At 36.8% G+C, this 27,149-nt stretch overlaps 1 protein-coding gene and 1 long non-coding RNA gene across 5 annotated transcripts; one reads left to right on the top strand and one right to left on the bottom strand.

Moving 5' to 3' along the window:
* Nucleotides 1-856: 856 nt before the first annotated feature.
* On the bottom strand, nucleotides 857-2,135 carry LOC119628891 (uncharacterized). Its single transcript, XR_005245020.2, has 2 exons — nucleotides 1,497-2,135; nucleotides 857-1,034 (listed from the first exon to the last, which is right to left on the bottom strand). It is a non-coding gene; the product is annotated as an uncharacterized LOC119628891 (long non-coding RNA).
* Nucleotides 2,136-2,813: 678 nt separating this feature from the next.
* On the top strand, nucleotides 2,814-27,057 carry LOC101741268 (zinc finger protein 135). 4 transcript variants are annotated; one of them, XM_012696084.4, is made up of 2 exons: nucleotides 2,814-3,067; nucleotides 22,729-27,057. In XM_012696084.4, the coding sequence occupies exons 1-2, from the start codon at nucleotides 3,025-3,027 to the stop codon at nucleotides 23,382-23,384; spliced, it is 699 nt and encodes a 232-aa protein (XP_012551538.1). In that variant the 5' UTR covers nucleotides 2,814-3,024; the 3' UTR covers nucleotides 23,385-27,057. The 4 variants fall into 4 exon arrangements, 2 of the variants coding, with proteins under 2 accessions (XP_012551538.1, XP_021208002.1); XM_021352327.3 differs by lacking the exon at nucleotides 2,814-3,067 and adding an exon at nucleotides 10,109-10,304; XR_009976326.1 differs by lacking the exon at nucleotides 2,814-3,067 and adding an exon at nucleotides 19,601-20,030.
* Nucleotides 27,058-27,149: the final 92 nt, after the last annotated feature.

Genomic DNA, 27,149 nt, shown 5'->3' on the forward strand with positions numbered 1-27,149 from the left:
ATAGCTACAAATTTAGGATAGATTGCATATAATACAATACGATATTTTTTTGAAGGATATCGCTTTCTTTCAAATTTTATTTGCTTCACATAATTACAAATTTTATTTTACCAATAGTAATTAGTATAATTTAAAATATATCTGTTAATAACATACGTTAAAAGAAGATACATACAGCAAATTAAATAAAAATCTAAACTTTAAAATGAAACGCATACATACATAGAGGCATACATATACGTATGAAATAAAATCACATAGGTGTTTTAGTTGAAAATCTTTATAACGCTTAGGTTATGCCATAATTCAGAGTTTCTGATTTAACGTTTAGCATAGGACTTTTTGATCTAAATGGCTAGGGGTGACGTTAGAACTTATCATCATTACCCGAAGCATCATTCGTCGTCAATTCGCGTTTTTCGATTCACGGCTACTCACTGTCACCTATCGATCGACAAGTAAATCGCGTTACAACTTTAAAGTAGACCTCTGAGAAAATGTCAGACATTTTCAGCGCCTTATTTTCCGTTTAGGTAACGGGTTGCTAACGACAAACGACGATAACCACCACAATCACGCGAGTTGTATGCTTTTCTACCTAGCGGCCCACGTAAGACTTATTCAACGAAAGCTAGCTTGAAGTTCTTTTCAAGTGTAAAAGAACTTTAAGTACATTAAGTGGGCCTTTTACACAATGTTTTCCTGTTGCTATTGTTCGATTCCTATTTATGAATGCCTTACAAGCTAACGCAGGTGTTGTTCAAAACTTGAAGAATAAGTTTGTTAAAATTATATTCAAAACACTCCGAGTAGAGCACAATAGGTATTGTAGCTTGTAGAATGGTAAATACCAGTGTACAAATAAAAAATTTTGTATTTTAGTGTTTGTTTTTTCTTCCAAAAAAGATTTTAATAATTTAAAAAAATATCGTAGATCGCATGATATAAAAATAATTTTCGACGTGGACTACCCTTTTTCTTTAGCGCGGGGAACCCGTTTTCCGATGCCCGGTCGAAGAGGATGTGGACGGCCCCTATAAAAACCAAAAATATGTTCTTCAGTTCTTAAACTAATTACAAATACTAATCGATGTGGTAATTTTAAAATTCCTGAAATCGCTACAGAAAGGTAACATTTGCCAGACGCCCTGCATCATAAGATAACCCCTTTTTTCTTGAGCCGGAGGCCAATCCTCCTAAGAGGTCCCCGCGCCCAGGGGGCATGCGTAGTATGTTGGTCAATTAATAATTTTGTTATGTTAATAAACCAATTCTAAATTGTAATAAAACAATGTTTCATTATTTTTCAGTGCGATTTACTATATGTTTCTTTCTATTAAAACTTGTTTATTTTTTCAATTTATGTTTTTTTTATATCAAAACTAATCATGTACACCAGAGACGATACATTAAATGATTAATTCATTAGTTATAATGTGTTATACCGGTCTCTTTAATATGATTGATTAAATAAAGACCTAAAATAATGTACTTACTTTTCTGATATTTTATTTTACACAAGTTAGATTTTTTTTTATTTCGTCCTTCACCTCAGAGAAGGACAGCAACATATTGTATACATCATAAATGTGTGGCGGGTAGCCATCATAAAACACAAGATATTTGACAGACGTTTGAAACTCGCTTACGACATTTTCAAGATAGGTTTGCATAGTTACAAGTGCCAAATTACAACATTCGGTTCGTCGGTCTACCGAGCAATATCACCAGGTCGATGGAATATCTTCCCTTTTTCGTTAAACCTCTGAAACTGGTGACCATAGACGAAACAATTACAACAACTTCTTCAGCTACAGCATCAACATCGACTAACATAGCTCCCGCACTCTCACAATTAAAAACAAGTGATCAACAGTCATCCCACAGCAAGCCAGCATCGCAGCCTCAATAGGTCCATCGCAGCCGGCTCACTGCAGACTTCGAGCAGCACTGGCAAGCTAACCTAAGCACGGACAACGCTGACCTAATGGCGCGACCTTCGGTCTCGGTGGGGAGTGATCTTAAGGTTGACAGCGTTTTTTTTATAAACTACCCTCCCGTTAATACGTAACCACAGTATTTGGTATAAGAACAATGTATTTAAAGGAATGTTTACAATTATTATAATACAATTTTACGGGTCCGAAAACTTCGTTTGGTATAACCCTGTCGTTAACAAAAGTAAATAAGGTTTAGCATAATACTTAAGTAGTTCTACTAAATTCTCATTTATTCTTACCTACTCGTACTATTGTGATATTATTTTTTTTAAACGAAGTCTGCCTCCTTGTTACGAAGCTACTGTTGGTTATAAACATGTATAGTGAGTAGACGCACTTGTAATAAAATAAAGCGAATCACGTCTGAAGTCATGCTTCCTGGTGGTAGAACCTCTTGAGAGTCCGTGCGGGTAGGTACCACCACCCTGCTTATTTCTGCCGTGAAGAACTTATGTCTCAAGGTGGGTGGCGCATTTACGTTGTAGATCTCTATGGGTTCCAGTAACCATTTTACACCAGGTGGGCTGTAAGCTCGTCCACCCATCAAAGCAATAAAAGAAAAAGAAGTTAAACTCTGGAACGAAATCCTTCTCGAGACCTGGCTAAAGGGATCTACTTCGTGTTAGGCTGTGACTGGTTGTAATTGCGTTGTGAATGGTATGTCATTTTATTAATATCGCCAAAAAGCGTAAGTTTGAAATTATGCATATTTATAATTTCTATATAGTTTTGATGAGGTGGATAGTTAGAAAATGATCAGTCAGCGCGCAGCCGACGCCGGACGGTATCACGACGCACAGAAAGTCCGGCTCTCGTCTAGTTAGCCGTGTGGCACGGAGCGGTAGGGCTGTCTTGTCTACTCCGAGTCTAGCTCACATCTCCGAGTCCCTTTCGAACTTTGTCGAACGAATTCTTATAGTCAAACAATATTCGTTTATTATAATTGAATTTTGTTAATTTACTAATCTATTTTATTCTTAAGGTGAAACTTGTACTTTTAATAATATTGTACTTAAATCGAAAAATGAATAACGGAACATCGGACCACAATGAAGGCTGTGCCAATGGTAAGTGGCTATTTTAATTACATTAACGAGGAGAATAGTCTTTATGAAGTCATCGTTTCCTGTTTTTGTTTAATTAATTTTTAAACCGTATACCCTAACACAGGATTAACAATTGAATCGTTTGGTATTGTCATAATAATATGGCTATTTATTTTAAAAGCTTGCATTATTTATTTCTCATATGAGGCATTCGGCTGATTCTTCAACTGTTTCGACCGTTTTAAATTTTATTGTTCATGGTCGCGCATATAATATTTTGGTTGCTACCCTACACAGGATAATACCAGTGTCTTGTCAATACCAGCTTTTTTTTATTGCCTTAATAGGCAGACGAGTGTACGAACCACCTCATGGTGATTGGTTACCGTCGCCCATGGACTTCAGCAATAACCAAGCTGTCTACCGTTACACAGCACATCTGTGGACCAGTAACAAGCTTTAGATCGGATCGCGTTATCGTTATTTCAAATGAAGCTTCAATCTCACTTCCCAAGTTGTACTCTTACTAAATCTACTACTGTATCAAAAGTTAAAATATAAAGTGCCGACAAATTTTTTTGTCTAGCCCCAAAACCAAGGTAAGTTTATGTTACTCCTGACTCGGGTTTTTTTAAAAGTAGGAAAATTGCCGAATAGTTTGAAGGGTGGGGCAGCCGTTGTAACTATACTTGAGACCTTAGAACTTATATCTCAAGGTGGGTGGCGCATTTACGTTGTAGATGTCTATGGGCTCCAGTAACCCCTTAACACTAGGTGGGCTGTGAGATTGTCCACCCAATTCAGAAAAAAAAAGAACTTCGACCCACGCGTTGGGAGCGGTAGACGAGTCAGGTCGCAGTTGGACCTAATAAAATCTTCTGGGGCTTAGCAATCGTCGTCCGAAACTCGGATAGGATAAGAGGTATCCGAGATACGATGTGGGGAAAATGATACGCGCTGAGGCCATATCTGGACACTCAACCGGTGGTCATTGGTGACCCGATCGCCGGGTCTCTCAGATAAGAATTAGCGTGGGCGGGGTGGACCGTCATCCCTCAACGGTTGCTGTTTCTCACGACGTGCTTAGAGTAGCTTATACGTCGTTTTTTATCTCCTTTGCTGGTCCTCGAGACACAGGGGATATAACCAGAACTAGAAGGAGACTCCAAACACTTAGGGAGCCAAGGATCAGACGAGATCCCTATCCCAACCTCCAGCTCGATGTTGAAGAATTGGTACGGAAAGAGAAAAGCGCTGTCTCTCACGACTTGCCGTCTCCTTGTGCAAGGTACTCGAGTATCGCCTGTCACGACTATTACCAGGGACAATACCGGACGCGGCAGAAAAAAAATGTTAATTTATTTTTATTTTATAGAAGTAATGTTTTTTGCATCGCTCACAATGTAACACCGTTATAAAAATGTAGTGACGCACAGGATGAACTGCCTCGAGGGAACGCGGGTAGTAAACGTAAAATGCTTTTATGTTAAGGTCATAGCTTAGTTTAGTAATGCATAATGTTTTTAGTTAAAGCTTGTATCTGATTCAGGTTACGGCCTCGGTAGCAGATAGCTGAAAGCTGCTCCAAAACTAGAGGAGCCAACAAAAATAGCGTTCGATCTCAAATCTACACTAATATTATAAAGCTGAAGAGTTTGTTTGTTTGAACGCGCTAATCTCAGGAACTACTACTGGTCCGATTTCAAAAATTATTTCAGTGTTAGATAGCCCATTTATCGAGGAAGGCTATAGGCTATAAAACATTACGCTAAGACTAATACAAGCGAAGCACCAATAAAGAATGTTTCAAAATCGTGGTTTTAATCCCTTTTGAGAGCTTCCACTGGGTGCGCTGCGGAAACGATAAAGTCCGCGACAGCATATGTCTATATATTAAGGTAGGCTCACTATAACATTTTTTATGTTAAACAAATTTGTTCTAAAATAAAGTATTATTTGTGAACTATTCCACGCGGACGAAGTCGCGGGCTAAAGCTAGTAATAAATAAAAAGAGACAAGTAAAATTTCCTCATCTCGAAGTTGCGACCTGTTGATTCAAAGGCAACGTACCGATCCGAGGATACCAGGTTACAAGAGAGGGCCCAGCCGCACGTCACCATTAGAGGCATAATTTTAATTTAAAATCAAATGATACTCTCTGCTTAACGATGTTTCATTAGTTTTTTTTTATTGTTGCTTAGATCTAACGGCCCAGCTGGTGTTAAGTGGTTACCGGAGCACATCTACAACGTAAATGCCGCCACCCACCTTGAGATATAAGTTGTAAGGTCTCAGTATATGTAGTTACAGAGGCTGAATGGGCAACGGCATTTTTTTATTGCTTAGATGGGTGGACGTGCTCACAGCCCACCTGGTGTTAAGTGGTTACTGGAGCCCATAGACATTTACAACCGTAATGCGCCATTTTGGAATCATCGTGGCCTAAGGGATAAGACGTCCGGTGCATTCGCGTTGAGCGATGCACCGATGTTCGAATCCCAGGCGGGTACAAATTTTTCTAATGAACTACGTACCCAACAAATGTTCACGATTGACTTCCACGGTGAAGGAACAACATCGTATAATAAAAATGAAACCCGCAAAATTATAATTTGCGTAATTACTGGTGGTAGGACCGCTTGTGAGTCCGCGCGGGTAGGTACCACCACCCTGCCTATTTCTGCCGTGAAGCAGTAATGCGTTTCGGTTTGAAGGCTGGGGCAGCCGTTGTAACTATACTGAGATCTTAGAACTTATATCTCAAGGTGGGTGGCGCATTTACGTAGTAGATGTCTATGGGCTCCAGTAACCGCTTAACACCAAGTGAGCTGTGAGCTCGTCCATTCATCTAAGCAAAAAAAAAACCGCCTTGAGATATAAGTTCTAAGGTCTCAGTGTAGTTACAACGGCTGCCCCACCCTTCAAGCCGAAACGCATTACTGCTTCACGGCAGAAATAGGCGGAGTGGTGGTACCTACCCGTGCGGACTCACACGAGGTCCTACCACCAGTAAATAAGCATCGTGGCGTTCATTACAAAGAAAGGTGGTACGTGGCTACAAGAATTCTTTAAAACGTACTGTGAATGAGCTCAGCGGTTTCACAGTGATGAATTCTGCTTCGATGACGGGTGATGCGACGTTGAAAAGGCGATGATGGGTCATGTCAAACAATTAATTCGCCAAAGCAATTTACTGTACCCGATATAACACACTGTCCAAAATACAAAAAGTAGAAAAATCCGTAGACAGCGCTTTGGATCTAGCTTTGGTATTGCTGACATCCGCGAGGGACGGTGACCACTCACCATCAGTGGGGCCGTTGAACGAGATTGCGATTTTCTGTAATTTGTACATTCAGAGATTTCTGTTGCCCATTCTGTAAATAATTCCCGAGTTGTCTTTTAAGAAACCCACCGCAAAAGAAATGGTATTGTTATACTGGGCCCAAATTTATTTTATTTATTTGTTAGTAATGGCACGACAATATAATGAGTTGGCAAGTAAGTAGCAACACTGATCTTGATATATTTGAGAATATTTTTTATAAATATTGTAAATTAGTTAGACATATTCTCAAATAATTAATATTGTCCAGTTAATGATAGATTTAATTTAATCAGATTGTAACTTACATATGTGTGTGAGTGTGCGCGCGTGCGGTTGTGTGTGTGTGTTTGTGTGTGTGTGTGTGTGTGTGTGTGCGCGTATGTGTGTATGTATACACGGTATTTAGGCATCGGTTCAGTTCTTAATTTTTTTTCTGTATGCACCTGTCTTGAATTGCAATCCAGATTGTTATGTTAAACATTTAAGCTTATAATTTCTATGGTTGTAACTTGTTTTGTGCATCAATAAAAAGAAAAAAAAAGAAGAAAAAGAATAACAGTAATGTTATTCGAATGTATTAGGTATAAATTAGTATTTTTGGTTTGAAGGGATTTCTTTTTATTGGTTAGAAGGGTGAAAGAGCTCACGGCGCACTTTCTGTTAAGCGGATAACCACTTCACATCGCAACTTAAATCTCCATTTTGAGATAAAGATAAATCTCAATATTAAGAATAGAGAGACATCCAATTTTTTTTTGTTATTAACAAAAGCAACACCTAGAGATTTGACGAAAGAGAACTAACTGTCTCAGAAATTAACCCAATATTTTTATTTCATGTTCCGATTCTCATTTATATACGTGTTAATAGAGGTGAAACAATAACTCTCATAAGCAACTAGCTGTACCCGTCCGCTTCGCTGGGCATTTAAAATTAACGTTGTTATTTCTCACCCCCACAACGATTCTCATTATTAACGCCCCCGCAACTGGTGTAGGGAGTCCAACACTCAAATAAATATTAGCCTATCCATTAAGTACATGTATTTCCTACATGGATACCAAGTTTCAAGTCAATCGGATGCACGGTTCAGTAGTTATAATGGCACATCCGTAAACACCACTATAGAGTTATATATTAGTATAGATTTAGTATAGATGTCAATATACGTCTCTTCTTTCTAAAAGCATCTATATATTTATTAATACGTAAAGCAAAAACTTGGTACCCCCTTTTACGAAAATTGTGCCGATGAGGGAGTATGAAATTCCCTTCACTTATCTATACATATAAATAAATATATTTTATATATTAGTATAAATACATCACCTCATTTGTGAATATCAGTATATGTATATGTCCAAAGGGTATTCTCGATGCTTTAGACTCTCTAAGCACCAGTGACTGTTCTCGTCGAATACGACGAAGAGTTCGACGTGCAACCTAGCCAATAGACAAAAACCACTCAGTTTCTTATCGAATATCCTAAGTAGGACACGACTCCAATCCGTTGGTACATTCAACGAGGAACTGCTCCTTCTAGGCATAATGTTAGCGATGCAAACAATGCAATTGCAATATGTTTTTTTATTGCTTAGTTGGGTGGACGAGCTCACAGCCCACCTGGTGTTAAGTGGCGCCCATAGACATCTACAACGCAAATGCGCCACCTACCTTGAGATATAAGTTCTAAGGTCTCAAGTATAGTTACAACGGCTGCCCCACCCTTCGAACCGAAACGCATTACTGCTTCACGGCAGAAATAGGCAGGGCGGTGGCACCCACCCGCGCGGACTCACAAGAGGTCCTACCACCAGTAATGGAATAGTCCGTTAGACTACCAACGATTAGATACGCAAAAAAAGGCATTAAGACCAAAGCGCTCGGTGCATTCGTATCGAACTATGCAACTATGCTGGTACTCAAATCCCACAAGTGGGTTTAAATTTTCTAACTTCTATAAGTAACTCACGATTGACTTCCACGGGTAAAAAAAAATAAACGGTACCTTCAGTAACTTAATACTAGGTGACCCGTGAGCTCGTCCGCTGTACAGAGCAAAATATGTTTATCACGAACTAAATGTGTAACAAAAGTTCCTTCCAAAGTCTTCCAAAAGTCCTTCTGCATTTTCGTGCAATAGCCTGTGAGCTACGTACTTTGAAGTCTCTAAAAGCTCATCAGGAAGTTACTTTAAATCGATTACAGAACAGACAAATCCTTCGAGCGTGGTCTTGAATGAACTTAAAATCTCAAAGCTTTGAAATCACTCATGAGCATAATCCCACTAATGTGCTTGGTAAAATGATAGCATTAATTATTTTCACTCGAAAAATTGTAGAAAGTTTGTAAAGTTTTATTAATTCTAATGTAAATAAATATAATTTAGTTTTAGAAACTCCATTTTCCGTAAAGCGATGAATTAAAGTGAATTCAAACAGCGAATACCCTGAGCGTCAGTTGAACTTTAACTACGAGTACGTTATGAAAACACTGAAGCTGTAATTCTCCATTCGCGATATTTCATGTTTTTTTTTTTATTTTTTTTTACTAGCTGACCCGGCAGATTTCGTAGTGCCTCAATCGATAAATAAAAGACCTAAAACTTTTGTATAAAATAAACTTAAAACAAACAAAAGATATCCGTCCGACGGGGGACACGTCAAAGGAAAAACGAAATTGTTGTTTTTTTTAATTCCGGGTATTTTCATATTTATCTACCGTTTAAACCTTCTCTGGACTTCTACAAGTAATTCAAGACCAAAATTAGCCAAATCGGTCCAGCCGTTTTCGAGTTTTAGCGAGACTAACGAACAGCAATTCCTTTTTATATACATAGAAGAAGAAGATACAAGATTATTGCTTAGATGGGTGGACGAGTTCACAGCCCACCTGGTGTTAAATGGTTACTGGAGCCCATAGACATCTACAACGTATATGCGCCACCCACCTCGAGATATAAGTTCTAAGGTCTCAGTTATAGTTACAACGGCTGCCTCGCTCTTCAAACCGAAACGCATTACTGCTTCACGGCAGAAATATGAAGGGTGGTGGTACATATCCGTGCGGACTCACAAGAGGTCCTCCCAAGGAATCCCTCTGACTATGTGTTAATAATGGTCAGGGGGATTCCTTACAACCAGTATTAAAAGAGTCAATATTAGTTTGTACTAATAGGAAAGATATTAGGGCCAGTGTAATTAAGAAGGCATTTGATAAAGTTCAGTCCTATGCAGTTACATTTCATACAGTTTCATACTAAAATAAAATAAAAGGATCGACAGAGAAGTGTACTCAAAACAGCATAACTGATTTTTTTAAACTTAGGTATAGTTTTAAATTAATACTTATGCGTTCGTATTATATTTGATGCCTATAAAAATAAAAAGATAATTAATTAATTTATCAAAAAAACTTTTCCAAACTTATTTTTAACATTTATAACCATAACTAGTTGGCACGGAAACATTTTCAAAGAACTGCATCTTATTAAATCAACGCACAATACGGATTATGTTTTTCTCAGCCACCCACTGCATATCGAGCCGTAGTCATCGTGGAGCTCATACACGCCCGCCTTTCCCACACAGTCGTAGCATCTGCCAATTTGACCCTTCGGCTTACACAATAACCACTATTATTTTTCAACCCCAATAGTGACTCCCTTCCACTGCGAGATGCCACTTTTCTTTCATCTTTTCTTTCAAGACAATGTGATTCTTGACTTCGTGTGGGCCGCGTCCCTCGAACAGAGTAGCTACGGCTGCCGTGCCAAGCGGTCCATTGCACGCTCCGCTCTTCTTAAGTGATTTCGTACGTGTGCAGTGACTTTTTGTGATAGTTAATCTTAAATCAATTAAACATAATTATTATAATGAACACGTTAATCAATACGCGAAAAAGGCACATTCCAATCATGAATATCCCAAGTATGTATACGAACTGATTTTTAAAACCGAAGAATATGTAACGTACCTATCATTTTATGTATTCCTGTTCAAAAGCGAATCTAAACTATTTAGTTTTGATTTATATACTAGTATATCTATGTTTGAGAGTTCCACGTTCCTGTGAAAGTTTGTTTTTGCTATGTTTAAGCGATATTTTGGTGCGAGATTCGTAATTCATTTCTGAAAATGAATAGTTATTTTTATAATATGTTTTCCGTAATGATTATTTTGTTTTAGAGTACGATTCTATCAACCTTTCTGAAACGAACTGTTAGTTGAGTAATGTTCCTTTGACATGGCAATGTAACAATATTGATAATTAAAAGAAAAAAAGTTTGTGTTTTTCACGTAAGTTTCTGAGTTTTGAAGTCCAATTAACTGTATAACTTGTAAACACAAAATTAATCAGGGTTGAACTTTATCTGGAATTTATGGCGAGTATTCTTACTCTAACTACTAATCACAGGCTGTGTTTTGCTTAGCGTTCATCATACTATCTTATATTTAATAAAGCTTAACAAACAATCGTTTATCTGTTAAAATAATTGTACCTAGAAGGTGAACACTAATATGAAACATTTATAAACGGTCACAGGTCAGGTATTTGCTAAAAATGTTACCTCAAAAACAGGTAAAAACAAAAAGCAATTGTTAACAACATAAAACGGTAGGCAGCGGCTTGGCTCTGCCCCTGGCATTGCTGAAGTCCATGGGCGACGGTAACCACTCACCATCAGGTGGGCCGCATGCTCGTCTACCTACAAGGGCAATAAATAAAAAATCCGGGTATGAATTTTAAGCAAAATATGAAAATTGTTAGTTATTTTGTGTAAATAAAGTAAGAATCACAACGTGTGCATTACAATTGAGACTTAAGCATTACGTTGTATTAAACAAGGTGGGTGGCTATATCATGTTGTCTATGAACTCCAACGAAAATCTTAGTTTAACGAAATCAAATCACACACTAGATAAACATCAAGTAATTCGGTTAGTTAAGCGAATTTAATTATTATTTTTCTGGCCTCTGTTGTGATTTTTCGATAAAAAAAATTCCCAGTAAATGATACATTAAACGGAAGTATAAAGGCGAGCCTAATTCCGTTATGATTTTTTTCTAAATTATCACGCTATGCAGACCCAGAGTTAGCCTATGTTAAATGCTTAAAGAAACTGGTGGTAGGACCTCTTGTGAATCCGCGCGGGTAGGTACCACCACCCTGCCTATTGCTGACGTGAAGCAGCAATGCGTTTCGGTTTGAAAGGCGGGACAGCCGTTCTAACTATACTTGAGACCTTAGAACTTATATCTCAAGATGGGTGGCGCATTTACCTTGTTGATATCTACGGGCTCCAGTAACCAGTAAACACCAGGAGGGCTGTAGCTCGTCGACCCAACTAAATAATAATAAATACAATATTACAGTGGCATTTTATTAATATTTTCTCGTAAAAAACTAATAAATAAAATTTCTTTTCTTCGTTGATTTTCTTCTATAGATATAAGATAAAATTACGTATTTATAAAAAACTGCTAATAGTGCTTAGGTTATTTTGATATTAAAATCAAAATAACCTAAGCACTATTAGCAGTTTTACTGATAAGATTCTCTTCTCATGGTATTGATACTTTAATCCGATGTCAAATGGGCGAGAGCACTTTTTTTTTATTTTTTTATTGCTTAGATGGTTGGACGAGCTCACAGCCCACCTGGTGTTAAGTGGTTACTGGAGCCCATAGACATCTACAACGTAAATGCGCCACCCACCTTGAGATATAAGTTCTAAGGTCTCAGTATATTTTATTTGTAACTTACGTTGTTGTGTCTACAGGGTCCAGTGATTGCGTAATGACCATGTGACCCGAGAACTAGTATGCCTATTTCGCAAATGATAAAAAACACAATGTAGTATTGTATACTTGAAAATATCGTTAGGATATTTTATACAGGACTAGCTGACCCGGCAGACTTCGTAGTGCCTCAATCGATAAATAAAAGACCTAAAATTTTGTATAAAATAAACTTAAAACAAACAAAAAGAATCCGTCCGACGGGGGACACATCAAAGGGAAAACAAAATTGCTATTTTTATTTAATTCCGAGCATTTTCATATTTATTTAACCTTTTAAACCTTTTCTGGACTTCCACAAATATTCAAGACCAAAATTAGCCAAATCGGTCCAGCCGTTCTCGAGTTTTAGCGAAACTAACGAACAGCGATTCATTTTTATATACTTAAGTACAGGAATATTAGTTTGTGGCTAGAATTCTACAATTTTTTTGTTTTCTAGTGTAAATTGTTTCGTACTACAATAACTGCTACTAAAACAGGACTATGATGAGTACTTAAATTAGGTACTTAGATCTTCAACTCTGACCATCAAAATTTTTACTCTCTTCACTTTTATAAACCTACTCTTTTCTTCTATGTATTAATTTTTAATATTTACTATCTTATGCACATAAGTTTCATGACTTATAGAAAAGTAGTCGAGAATCCAGGCAAACATTTTTGGTTGTGTATGACATTTCCAAATGATGTTATTACTTTAGAACAAATGTTCATATTATTTACTTATCGCTCTACGATACGAATTAGTACCGTTTAACTCTGTTAATATCGCGCAGGGTAGGTTTCAGTTTAAGTGTAAGTTAGTTTAAAGACTTCGACAATATAGCGTGACAAAGTAGTACGTCTATGTTTGACCTATTAATCATTTTTTTTTTATTGCTTAGATGGATGGACGAGCTCACAGCCCACCTGGTGTTAAGTGGTTACTTGGAGCCCATAGACATCTACAACGTAAATGCACCACCCACCTCGAGATATAAGTTCTAAGATCTCAGTATAGTTACAACGGCTACCCCACCCTTCGAACCGAAACGTGTTACTGCTTGACGGCGGAAATAGGCGGGGCGGTGGTACCTACCCGTGCGGACTCCCAAGAGGTCCTACCACCAGTAAATTAACTCGTTAACACTAGAAAACTGAGGGATCGTCTGGTAATCGCTTATGTCTAGTTGAGCCGTTTACTCTTTTCGGCTAATAAATTATAAATCAGACACAAAACAATAATTTTAGATTCAGACTAGCCGTACTCGCCCGCTTCGCTGGGCATTTAAAATTAACATTATTATTTATTGTCATTATTATTAGGGACTCCAACACTCATATAAATATTAGCCTATCCATGAAGTACATGTATTTTCTACATGGATACCAAGTTTCAAGTCAATCGGATGCATGGTTCAGTACTTATAACGGAACATCGGTAAAAAACAAAACTAGATTTATATATTAGTATCAATTTAAGTTTCTTTAAAAGCATCTATCTATACTTATATTAATTCGTAAAGCAAAAATATTGTTTGTATATTGTCAAACTTTTGTTATTGCTTATAATCTGTAGTCAAATTGAGAATAGATTAAATATTGTTTGTCTTCATTAATATTTGCCTAAAGTGTAGTCTTGACGAAATCTGTGATTATATAATTTGACAATAGAATCATAATAATGTTCAAACTTTTAATATCAATTAATTATAGCCTAATTTCGACTACCGCCGGACCACTAGTCTATATCTATACTAATATATAAATCTACAGTGTTTTTTACGGATGTTCCGTTAAAACTACTGAACCATGCATCCGATTGACTTGAAACTTGGTATCCATGTAGAAAATACATGTACTTAATGGATAGACTAATATTTATATGAGTGTTGGACTCCCTAATAATAATGACAATAAATAATAATGTTAATTTTAAATGCTTAGCGAAGCGGGCGAGTACGGCTTGTGGCTTATTATAGTCTTTGTTCAAATTGAGAATAAAATAAATATTGTTTGTCTAAAGTGTAGTCTTGGCGAAATCTATGATTATAGAAGTGTAATAAATAATCTTTGACAATAGAATCATAATAGTGTACAAAACTTAAAATTTTAATTAATTATAGTCTAATTTCGACTAGGTACCGGGGGTCCACTAGTTATTTATATAACTAAAACAAAAATTGTATTAGGCAACAGGAGTGAGAATCTTGCATTGCACAAAAGTCACTTTAAATGTCTTTTTAAATTCTTTCGTCATCCGCTTGAACATTTTAGAACAAAGGCTGTTTCTATCATATTAAGAAAGAGCTCGAGAATCTTGAGATTTACCAGTTACATTTTGTATTTCCAAAATTATTATTATATAAATAGACTTTACATTATTTTATACTAGTTATTTTTTTTGTTTTATTTTACTCAACAAAACAAGAGATAAAGTTATAAAATTATATTGAAATGTGATGTTTGAACGAATACCACAGATAATGGTTACCCGGAGTGTGAAATTCAGATAACGGTGGAAATTTAATCCACAGGATATATTAGTAATTAATATCCTATTTCGAATAGAAGCTGATTATGACTGAATCAATCACAGCGTCCGAGCAAATGAATACAAAATCCAGTCGAATAATCAATAAAGGATTTCGATTTAGTTCACTTAAATATGAAGTGGAACATTTAATTACATTGTTATAGTTATTGTACTAAGTATATGTAGGGAAGTATATGTAGTTATTAGATATAACGAGGTAAGTATTTGCGCATTCTCAGTAATAGTTAGTTAAATTTGATTTTTCGATCTGTGTCTCTGTTAGATTGAGAATTCAGCATTTTTAGTCTAGACCTGCAGATAAGTGCGCATGTAGTTGAGCATGTAGTGGAAGTTCCCATTACATTGGATTTATAACTATTTTACTGGTGGTAGGACCTCTTTTGAGTCCGCGCCGGTGGGTACCACCACCCTGCCTATTTTTGCCGTGAAGCAGTATGCGTTTCGGCTTGAAGGGTGGGACAGCAGTTGTAACTATACTTGAGACCTTAGAACTTATATTTCAAGATGGGTGGCGCATTTACATCTTTACGTTGTGGATGTCTACGGGCTCCAATAACCACTTAACACCAGATGGGCTGTGAGCTCGTCCAACCATCTAAGCCATAAAAAAATAAAAAATCCGTCGCACCGGAGTAGTTGAGTGCTTTGTGGTTAAATTAGGCAGGACGGTCGCGCCAACCAAAACGGGCTTTTGATTTGGTCTACAAGTGTTGAAAAGGAATGGTTTCGAGTTAAGGAGGTATCTTCGGAATGTGTCATATTACGTAAAGTTCTGCGTCTCTTGGTCTTTTCGCATCAACAGTATTAAACTAACGGTCCCTTAGATTAAGCACATCCCCTACGATCTTCATGCACATAGACAGATATTCTTTGATCCAATTAAAACCTAGCAAACACAAAGCTAAGAATTTCATCTGTATTGTTTTTTAATTCATAATAATTCGGCTGCTCACGTGGAAACTATATTTTTTTATACTCAACTTTGCAGTTTTAATTTTGCCCAACGAAAACAAGTAGGAAGGTCCGCGCTAATGGAAGAACAATAAATTTACTTATGCATTTGCGTTAATAAATGAAAACAAACGGTATCTTAGAGATGCACAGCTCCTGAAAAGTGCAATATCAATGAAACGTGTTCATTGGTAGGTCCAAGAGATTTCGTAGGAAACGTTTCTGATATTGAAATTGCATTATGCACAATAATGGACCGTTTGATATAGATTTTACAAAATGAAAACACGAAATGAGTGAGTTGCACAGACTGGTTGGCTTAACATTTATTTATTTCTGAATCATGTTTATTGTAATAGTAACAGACAGCTGGTTATGTATTGTTTTTTGTTAACAAAAGTATCATTGTAGTGTGACAGTTTTTTTACGCTTTTACACGAGTAATCGTATTTTTAGCCCATTCAGAGAAAGAGCGATACGAACTAGCCGGTGTTCGAATCCCGCCAGGGATAACAATTTTTCTAATGAAATAAGTACATAGCTCTTGTTCTTCTCTGTGTCTTATGACGTGTAGTATGGTAGGTACCACCACTCTGCCTATTTCTGCCGTGAAGCAGTAGTGGGGTAGCCGTTTTAACTATACTGAGACCTTAGAGCCTATATCTCAAGATGGGTGGCGCATTTACGTAGTAGACGTCTATGGACTCCAGTTACCCCTTAACACCAGGTGGGCTGTGAGCTCGTCCACCCATCTAAACAATAAATTTTTTTTTGTCGCGAAGTAGTAATACGTTCCGGTTTGAAGGGTGGGGCAGTCGTTGTAATATTGAATCATGTCTTAAGGTTGGTAGCGTTATTTACGAAGTTGATGTCTGTAGGCTCCAATAATACCAGTTTTTTATTTTCTTAGACTAGGTCACACTTCTTACTAAAAATCAAAAGAAAACAAAAATATATGGTGCCGTTGCTGCTGGAGCTCATGGGCATCACACTTTCAACGCTGCCATCCATCACTACTACCTAGCACCATTAATAACAATCGCAGTATGCTGGTTACAATATCGCCACCCAACCTGAGTCATGAAATCGAAGCCCCAATTTTATCGTAAAAGCGTATTTATCGTTTTGTCAAACAATGTAATGGTGTAAGAAATTGTAAATTTATTTGCCGTATACAAATCGAATTGCTAACGATGTGTACGTCTGTATACAAACAACAATAGTATAACGATTCACGGACAGTCGACTTCATGAGGAGACTGATGCTTCGTAAAGGGTTTTTCGAGGTATACTCCAAATCTACAAAATCTTCATTACATTTGTTACCTGTATTTAAGTGGCCGTGTTCATTCCAAGTTTTACTTTATTAAGAATATAATATGTTGTATATTTTATTGTTGACATTTGGAACGTACTTTAGTTGTATTTGATACTAGCGACCCCCTTTCGCTTCGCTTCGGAAACATTAAATTTTATTATTGATAGTTGAGTCCCGCGATGTTACCCGCGGTTATTATCGTACCGCGGATGACGCCGCGGGGCGAAGCTAGTCTAAAAAAGTAGCCTAAGTTACTCCTTATATCATTAGCTTGTAAAAAATGTTATTTTGGTGTATGTACCGTATATAAATTCATATGCATGTAGTAAAATGCGGTTATTTCAATATTACAAACAGACACTCCAATTTTATTTATATGTATAGATGCACTTTTTTATTAAGTCGACAGCAATATCACAAATGCCTGTACGTAAAGTGATTACAAATAAAATTTAAATTATTCCTAGGCTGCATACGAATAAAGAAACAGAAACGGTCGCGCAGGACATAATCTGTTCAAATCCTTTCAGGGAATCGAACAGCGAGCCGAAAGAGCTATTTCCATTCGAAAAATGTTAGCTGTAAAATATCGAATGTGCTCGACTCAAAGCTAAGTAGGTTTTATGTACTTTTACTCTGGTCTGTCGATGCCTTGTTTTTATTGGACTAGACAGGTGGGTAGTCGAGAGATTATGGCTCGCCCTGAGTTGTATACCCACCGACTGGAATATATAGACACAGTAACGTGTACCGTCCTAGAAACATAAGGCCGAAGACTGAATATAGTGCAACGCTTACCCTATATGCGAGGACGGCATACTACTGCCCATTGTCCGGTATGGGAATTTAGTTATGATATACAATTCAGATTACAATTCATATACATACTCCGTTGGCGACAAAGTCATTTTTAATTGGTTGCCCCAAATTTATCTCAGATTTTTTAAGTTTTAGAGCCGTCGATCCTCGTTCTCACTCTCTTGTAATCGAGAGTTGCATACCCTATTCGCATATTTAAAAAAATATTCTAACTTCAATTAAATACAGGGACGAACTTAGTGTCACAATCTCTTGTTTTACAAGCAAATTCAGGTGTGGGGCCTTTGCTGTGTTTACAGTTTGAATACTTAAGCGATTATAAGAATGAAAACAATTCCAGTGAAATTTGGAGCTCAATTTACAACGCTGCGTGATAAGAGTAAACTTAGGGTCATAGTTCGTAAATTACTTACGCGGTATTCATGTTTAGCGTGCAGTGCAGTGCTGCGAATATTATCCTAAAATTCAGGATAAGAAGAAAATTTATAGATTATTTTAATGAATACATTTATTCCGGGAATACTCGTATTGTCATGCAATTGGACTATGGTTAGATCCCGCGGAAAGTATCTATTTTGTTATTTACTTTTTAATTTTGAATTTGTGATTCAAAATTTGTGTTATAAACTGTGTTCAAGAACGATATCCAACAGGATAAAATGAAAAACGCGGTAAAGAAATTTTGATAATAGCGCTCTTAATGTATTTAAAGTTGATTACTAACATCCAATACGTCGATAGTTAGTAGTTAGTGTCTGCTCTGTAAATCGTCGTTGCCCAAAAGATAAGGCGTCTAGTGCATTTGTATCTTGCGATGCAATGGTTTTGGATCCAGCTGGCTGGTACCAATTTTCCTAATGAAATACGTACTTACTTAACAAATGTTCACGATTGACTTCCACGGTGAAGGAATAACACTGTGTAATAAAAATCAAACCCGCAAAATTATAATTGCGTAATTACTGGTGGTAAAACGTCTTGTGAGTCCGCACGGGTAGGAACTACCTCCCGGTCTATATCTACCGTGAATCAGTAATGCGTTTCGGTTTGAAGGGTGGGGTAGCTGTTGTAACTATACTGAGACCTTAGAAATCATATCTCAAGGTGGGTGGCGGCATTTACGTTTTAGATGTCTATGAGCTTCAGTGACCACCAGGGCGGTGACCTCGTCCACTAATCAATGCAACAATAAAAAAAGAATCCATACCACCATCATGAGTATTAAAAATGCCAAAAGCATTTTCGGTTCAAAAGATAAGACAGCTGAAGACTTCAATCTCGTTTTTCTAGATGGACGGTGGTATTCACTTTGAGGTTTGGATGGGCTTAATCATCGAATACCGAATAGATAGTCATTAGTTAGTTTCTTGTAAACAAACTACATATTTTAATAATTGTCCAGTGCTGGTCTAATTATAGCATACCTATATTTTTTTGCCTTCATATGTTGATAGCCTTGAGAGGCTATTTCAGCTTCGCCCTAACGTGTAGGTGAGCTCACAGGGCTCAAAGCGGGAGCGTTGCTAATACTGGCCCTAGCAAAAGCAGTGCTTCGCAGAATCTACCACCGGATCGGAAACGCGACCCACTGAGAAGATCCGATGAGAAACTCAGTGGGCTGTGCCTATGGGTTCAATACAGTATCATAAAGTATACAAACGCTTCGACTATAGTTTGGTAGTAAGTAGGTAAGTACGTGCTGTGCGTGGATACCGTACTAGCATGAAGCAGGTGTGTGAGGGCGGCGCGGGAGCTGTCAGTCACTGACTGTCAATGTCTCCCCGTTGCTGCGTCTCGCTAGAGTCAGTCAGTCGATTGCGAGCTGCGAGTCGCGACGTGCGTAGCGCCTGCGCACGGTACCCGAGCGCCCGATGTGCGGAGAGGGGCGCGGTGCCGGCGGGACCGGTCGCACGCCGACCTGCCGACCTTACCTACCGTTCACCACACGCACCTAGACTCCACAACTAAACTGTGCATCAACAAACATACGAAAGTGTTTCGTGATCGCAATGGACATTACGGACAAATGCATCCGATTCCCGCAATTGGAAACTGCATTCGCGACGTGAATCATGTACGTACATATGTGTTCTACGGCTAGTGTCCATCGGCGCGTTGTTGACATGCGCATATTAATAACTGTTTAGATCGCGACGAAAAAACTAAGACTCGGCCTGCCCGAACGGCGCGGAGTTGTCAGTCGACAGTGACGGATCCAGTGATGAGGTCGGGGGTCGTAGTTATAAGAAAATCATAATATTATATCTTTGTGTCGCTACCAATTGTTAGTTATCGTTAAATCGCTTCGTCATTGGGCCAACGAGCCCTGATAAAACTCGAACTACTCATCATAATTTACCTCATTTTTTAATTAATCGACAATCAAACGAGCCTGTATTATTTACAATCGTCGTAACAACACATCTACTGAAATATATACAACGCTTTTCAATGTATATCTGTAAGCACTTTACATCCATTGCAATGGACAATAGTGAATAACAACTGTTCACATTCATCAGAAGTTGGGCCTGAACACCAATAGTTATTCTGCTGAACAATCTTTGGACCCACTTAGTCAGAGTTAGTTTTCGTTATCTCCTTCGTAAGCTTTCTCCCGTCGCTAACATCTCCAAAAGTCTAGAAGAACATTGGTTCTCAGGTAGGGTTCGAGAGTAAATTCAGTGTATCTTTGGGGACCACGACTAAGATGCTCTCAGGATTGAAATTAGCAACACACAATTACTATTAATTGTATCTAATTTGTATCTAATTGTTTCTAATTTAAACAAAAACACAAATGCGTTAGGTAAATACTGACATTGAACTTATTTTCGTCTTGAGAGAACCATAGAAACAAAACGAAATTACCGTCGTTGCGAAAATGGAAGCAAATAAACCGCCAACTATTTCTGTTACACTCGTTACCGTCTGTCGCGTTCACAATGCACTATAAATGTAATAAATATTTGCGTACAACTTCGTAAAGCATCTACACGATTTTATTCATTTACATATATAGAATGAACTTAAGCGATTTGTAATTAATTATTTTGTACGGCATAACGCAATATACAGTTCTAGACAGACTGAACCCACCCATTTTGGGGCACAAGTTTGAAATCTCAATATCTGCTGTCACACCATACGAATTAGATCTAGAAGTTCGCGCTAGAAATAGGCAGGATTTTTTTTGGGATCGATTACTGACTGCCGAGTTTTGAGGAATTTATTTGACAGTGTTGGTGGTAGGATCTCTTGAGTCCGCACGGGAAGGTACAGCGACCTGCCTATTTCAGACGTGAAGCAGTAATGCGTTTCGGTTTGAAGGGTGGGGCAGCCGTTGTAACTATACTGAGACCTTAGAACTTACCTATATCTCAAGGTGGGTGGCGCATTTACGTTGTAGATGTCTATGGGCTCCAGTAACCACCTAACACCAGGTGGGCTATGAGCTCGTCCACCCATATTAGCAATAAAAAAAGTATCTTTATTTCGAAATAAATACTTTGAGAATCACGCCGCCACGCTGTTAAGTTGTGTACAAATTATTTGTGCTTGTTTAATTTATCTACTATTAGATAATGTACTTGTAAATTATGTTTGTATTGATTAAGGGCAATTGTGCTCGAATAAGTGAGTAGACATTTACTTCTATAGTGTTTGTATTTAAATTTTATAGTACAAAAGTATTATTTAAGTAAAGATAAATTAAAAATAAGGTGTTCTTGAACTGTGAACCCCGCTTAATAACATCCTGGAAAGATTATATCAGCTTAAAATCATTACAATACTAAATAATTGTGAACGCCATTCCAAAAAAGGATAACAAATCAAATGACTTCATTGCAAAATAAATGCAAACTATTGAGAGTTCAGATCAGGTATAGTTCAGTTCATTAGGTTAATTAGATATATCCTAAATTATATTTTAAGGTCCTTTACTTTTAGAAAATATTCCTTAATTATAAAATCCTAACCTTAGTGTACATAATTACACAATTAGGCAAATACACTTTTTAAATTCTCTTTGTAACAAAGGGATCTCGATACACCGTTCGAATCAAACTTCATAAGCAACTAAACTAACCAAAAAACACACACACACAATATAGTAGATAGACCGTACTATCATGTGTTCAGTTAAAATGAAACTCGTTCGTCCCCCTAAGCTTATAACAAGCAGAAGTTACGCCTTTAAAATTACGTCCATTTTACATAGAACCATGAACACATTGCCAAAAAAAAATTACGATGCTTATTTATCCTTTGTGTTGATTCTTGGCATCCTTATTGTAGTACACTGACACACAGCTATTGGTTTACAATATTCATCAGCTCGCCAATAAGAAGGCAAGGATAAGGTTTACGGGCCACGGCCTACGGACAGATGCGTCAAAGGTGCATGCAACGTATTATCAATATTTGCGTATGTCTTGCCATCTCGCTAAATAAACATAAATTTATTATTATCACCTGCCTTCAAAGCTTTAAACCGTAAAAAATAAAAAATAACAATCTCAATCTGGTATTGTTCTAATAAAATTCATAAATGTAACGCTTGACCTATTTACAAACAACTTCGGAAAATCAATTAATTTTTTTTGGATTTGTAATGTCGTTTTAAAACGCACTTTTTAAAACAACAATTTCTAATCTGTCAAAAGTACTTTCATTAAAATAATATTAGCAATAAATAAGATATTATCATGCTAAATTGTGATGCGAAATACTAAATCGTATGTCTCGCTTATAGTGAGTATACGAGTAATAAAGTGAGTTCGTGGTATTAAACAGAATATTAATTGAAAAGTCGTTAAAAATTAACTTTCAACTATTCATTAAATATAGCGTGATGTTTTACAGATCTAGGTAAAAGTACTTACTGTTCTAAAACAAACGATTAAAATTGTAATTTTTTCAGGTTGGACCAAAACTCTTGTGGCACCGGGACACGCAGAAGGCACCAGCGGGTTCGTCGGTACCATGGCACAGGCGGCAGGCTCGCCGCCAAACACGCAGAATCTCAACAAACGCCAGCGTCTCTCGCGTCTCCTCGACAAACTAAGTGTGCAGTTGCAAAACAATAATTTGTATCCACCAACACAACATTGGCCAGCGCTGAACCCACCATTCCAAAACAATAAGCCACCTGCAGATGAGCCTTTAGATCTCTCGGTTAAGCACGAGCAGCCATCGCCGGCCCCCGAGATAACGTATACATGCGAAACTTGCGGCCAAACCTTCACCATGCACGACCGCCTCGCCAAACATATTGCTTCTCGACACAGGAATCGCACTCCGGAGGCGGCGCGGCTATATGAATGCGAGGTATGCCTGAGACGGTTTGCTCGCTCGGACATGCTGACCCGGCACGCTCGTCTGCACAGCGGCCTCAAGCCGTACTCGTGCTCTGCCTGCGGTCAGGTGTTCTCCCGCTCGGATCACCTCGCAACCCACCAGCGCACACACACAGGAGAAAAGCCCTACCGGTGCCCGTCCTGCCCATACGCTGCTTGCCGCCGCGACATGATCACTCGCCACATGAGGACGCACTCAAGGCGACCGCAGCCTGCTTAAGCCAGACTTTTTCGGCAACTTTTTATAATTTCCTATAGGTGTTATTTTAATCAGATCCCTTATTATTATTATCATTATTGTTTTTGGAGACTGAATGATTCATTCCAAAGTTAAAGTATCTTGTTTGTTTTTGATTGGTGTTTAATAAGTATTGTGTGTGTTCAAGAGACCCCGGCTTCTAACCAGTAGCTGACCAGATGATTTTGGTAAGAACGACACATCACATTGCACTATTGAGAATTGCACAGTTAATTTGACTAAGATTACGTTGCTGCCTTGCGATTTTTTTTTTGGCCCAGCGATGTCAAATAAACTGCACAGCGCAATGCGATCTGTCGTCGGTGTTTTTGTAGAGACTTTTGTTGTACCTATTTTTTGTTTTGTTGCTTTTTTATTTTCATCGATATTGGCTTGGGAACCAATTATGAAGAGGTCATTCCTGCTCTTCTATGATTTGTTGTAATCATTTAACTCAGTACGTGTGCCATTGAGTTTACGAATGTTAATTGTTTTTGTAAATACCTATTTGTACTTATACCTATAGTTGTATATACATAGTTTTTAAACATAGTTTATGTTTTTGTTTAATCATAGAATAAGCTTGCAGGCTCTTTGTTTATCGCCTAAAAATATTAAACGAAAAAAAAAAAACTCTTAGGACTATAAGACGTGCTGAGCTTGACTTTACTTGTTATGGTCATTTAATGATTTCTTATTTAATTAGTATCGGGAAAGTAATTGTTGCTTATGTTATAAATAATCATTTTTATATCATTATCTAGGTATAGTTAAGTACTTAAAATACATTTTATGGAATAAGCCTCACTCACAGGCAGGCCATTCTTTTCACATTGTTTTCTATGTTATTTCTATTTCTGAGTGCCAAAACGTTTTGTTTAAACTCGTGAATATTATTGTTAAATACTACTTCCATATAATAGTATTTTCGTGATGAAGAGTAATTTAGTTCTGTAAGTGTAATTATTCAAATATTTAGTAAATGAACATCATACCTGTTAGATGAAGGTTTTTCAATCTCTTTTAAATTAACTCAGGTGTACAATAACTACCTACTTATTATACGACTTACTATGCCATGAGGAACATGATTATGTAGGTAGTTAATTTCTATTTGTACTTATAACTCTATACTAACTCTTACTTATAAGAGCTGCATACCAGCAAAATCTTTACATCCTACATAAAGACCAGTCCAGATACGCTTTAAGCTCCTTCTGGAATGAGCTTCTAAAGCGGAATTCGTAGAATTACTTACATGCAGGACATAACTTTCATGTTTTTTTGCAAAATATGAGAAAAATACAAAACTATATGTAAATACGTCGTTAATGAATAAAATATCACCACTAATTTAGGACGTAAATAATGACTTTTATAAAAATTACAGATATAAATTTTACTTTTGGCGGGCTGTCGAGTAAGTTTGAGAGTGTTTGACGCTGTTCTATTTATTTAATACCACTCGTCAAAAACATATCTTATAAAAATTTCACAAGAGACTTAATACCAAAAAATCCAAAGACCGAAAGTTAAAGTTTTTATTTGGAAACCAAAGTTAATGGCTATATAATTAGGAAATCAAAACTAATCTTTATTAATATTAGTTTACATAATCAACGGAACACAATGAAATTAAGTAGAGTCTGAAAAAAAACTCACTCGTTTCGTTCTTTTGAATTGTTTTTTTTGTAATGTTCACATAGAATTGTTTATAACAACATTGTTGTATACATATAGACTTTTCAATGTTTGGAGTCTGGTAATGTTAAAGTTGATCTTCGTTGCCAGAATCGATTTTTCGAGACAGATCATTTTTATACCGCCTTCATAGGTATACGGCTGGCTTGGAAGTTGCTGGTTACCAACGGTCATGGACATCAACAATGTCGTAGGCACAAAAACGAAGCCACTGTCTACCTACCTATCTATATATCTGGCGGAAATGTTTTCCATTTTTTTTTATTCTGTCACCAGTGTTCTCGTCTGGATGTCTGCTACATACATACAGACGAATATGAAAGACCGCTCGTCATTTAACGTAAGAGTGTAAATAGTAGTTGTATAAATTAAGTCTAGTAGATTTTAGGATAAGTGTAATAGATTGTTAAAGTACCTATGCTTGTTTACACGACTGGCTCTCTTCACTTGTTTAACGTGTTTTTGTTTTAAACGCAATTTTCCCTCAACTTCCAAATTCAGTTTAATAAGGTTTTCACTTTTTTTTCGACGTGGTCAATCGAATAAATATGTTACGTATCTATTACGCAGTTGTAGTGCTCCTTTTATGGTGCACCTCATTACTAGCCTGCAAGGGAAATATTTTTTTCTAATGTTTAAATTTCAAAGCAATCCAACGACCAAACCTAGTGTAAGTGCGAGCTCAAAGTGCTTCAAAAATGTTTCGTCTTTTGACGGAGCGAATCGAAGTCTTGAATCACTGCACAATATTAGCCAAGCTTATTGCATTCCTACATGATCGGCCAATCGAACTAGCTCCTGTATCGTCCTATCTTACAAAATTTTACCAATTGTATAATATTTAACATTCTAACCAGATATTAAATCTACTACATATATATCTAGATATACATAATAATAACTTCATTACTTGAAACAATCTGATAAGTTTCATATTTTTTAAACGTATGAATAGTAATTAAATAATTAGTTATACTGTTATAAAAATATATAGATTGCTCTCAATTAATAATACAATTTGGTTCAGTAAAATAATGAATGTTGCTCATGAAAGATTTCATCTTTTATAAGATACTCCTGTTATGATGAAGCATTTATATCGCATTTTAATTTTGTACACAGCTTTAGAAAAATAGGTACATAGGGGTTTGAGATAAGTTAAGTCTACTCGTATTAGCGTATAAGCTAGTAATGTTCATGATTCATTCATCATTCAATGATTCTCGCTCATCGATAGCCGAAAACTGGATGACACTTCTGAATATCTGTGTTTTAGCGAACGCGCAATTTATCTCAAACTTTGGCAACACATCAAATTATAAGTAAGTATTATCATTTAAATCGGCAAAATTGCGAAGTGTATAGGCCTATATCACCTTATTAACTATTGGGGAAAAGAGTTTTTTTTTTAAACACAGATCAACTCAATATCGATGTGTATATTCAATCTTTTAAGAATATAAATCGTAGGTAGATTCGATGATACTATAATTAATTTAGTTTAGTAAATAATGTTCTTAGCGGAGTGTTATGCTTTATATAAAAATACTATAATCAAATTTTAATGTTTTGATCTTATAATAAGGAGACGTCTGAGTATATTCATTCGTATTTTTCGATGTAGGTAAGTAGTAGGTACTTCAGGTCTTAAGGATCTCAGTGAGTCAGAAGGATAAGTTTTAAATCAATGTTGTGTATTGTTAATTCGTAATTATAACCTATACTAATAATTGCTGTTTGGAAGTAAAACCATTAGAGGCTACTACGAAAAGTTGTCTGTTTTAGTTATTCAAGTTAACGTTTTCATTTAATTGTCAAACAAGTGCCAGCATTGACTCGAAAACTCGAAAATCGTTTGTCTACTGCTGCACTACTATGATTTTATTCGCGTATGTTTTTATTTTGCAATGTTTAAGCTGTCATATTTTAGTTGTCAATAAACGTTTTTATTGTCTTTTATCTACTTCATTTTCATACACTCGTTCATTTCAGAAAATGTTGTATCAGCGTCATAATGTTTTTACTGCGTTCTGAGGACACAGAGTC

The sequence above is a fragment of the Bombyx mori genome, chromosome 1, assembly GCF_030269925.1.
Source record: "Bombyx mori chromosome 1, ASM3026992v2".
In the NCBI taxonomy this organism is placed as follows: domain Eukaryota; kingdom Metazoa; phylum Arthropoda; class Insecta; order Lepidoptera; family Bombycidae; genus Bombyx; species Bombyx mori.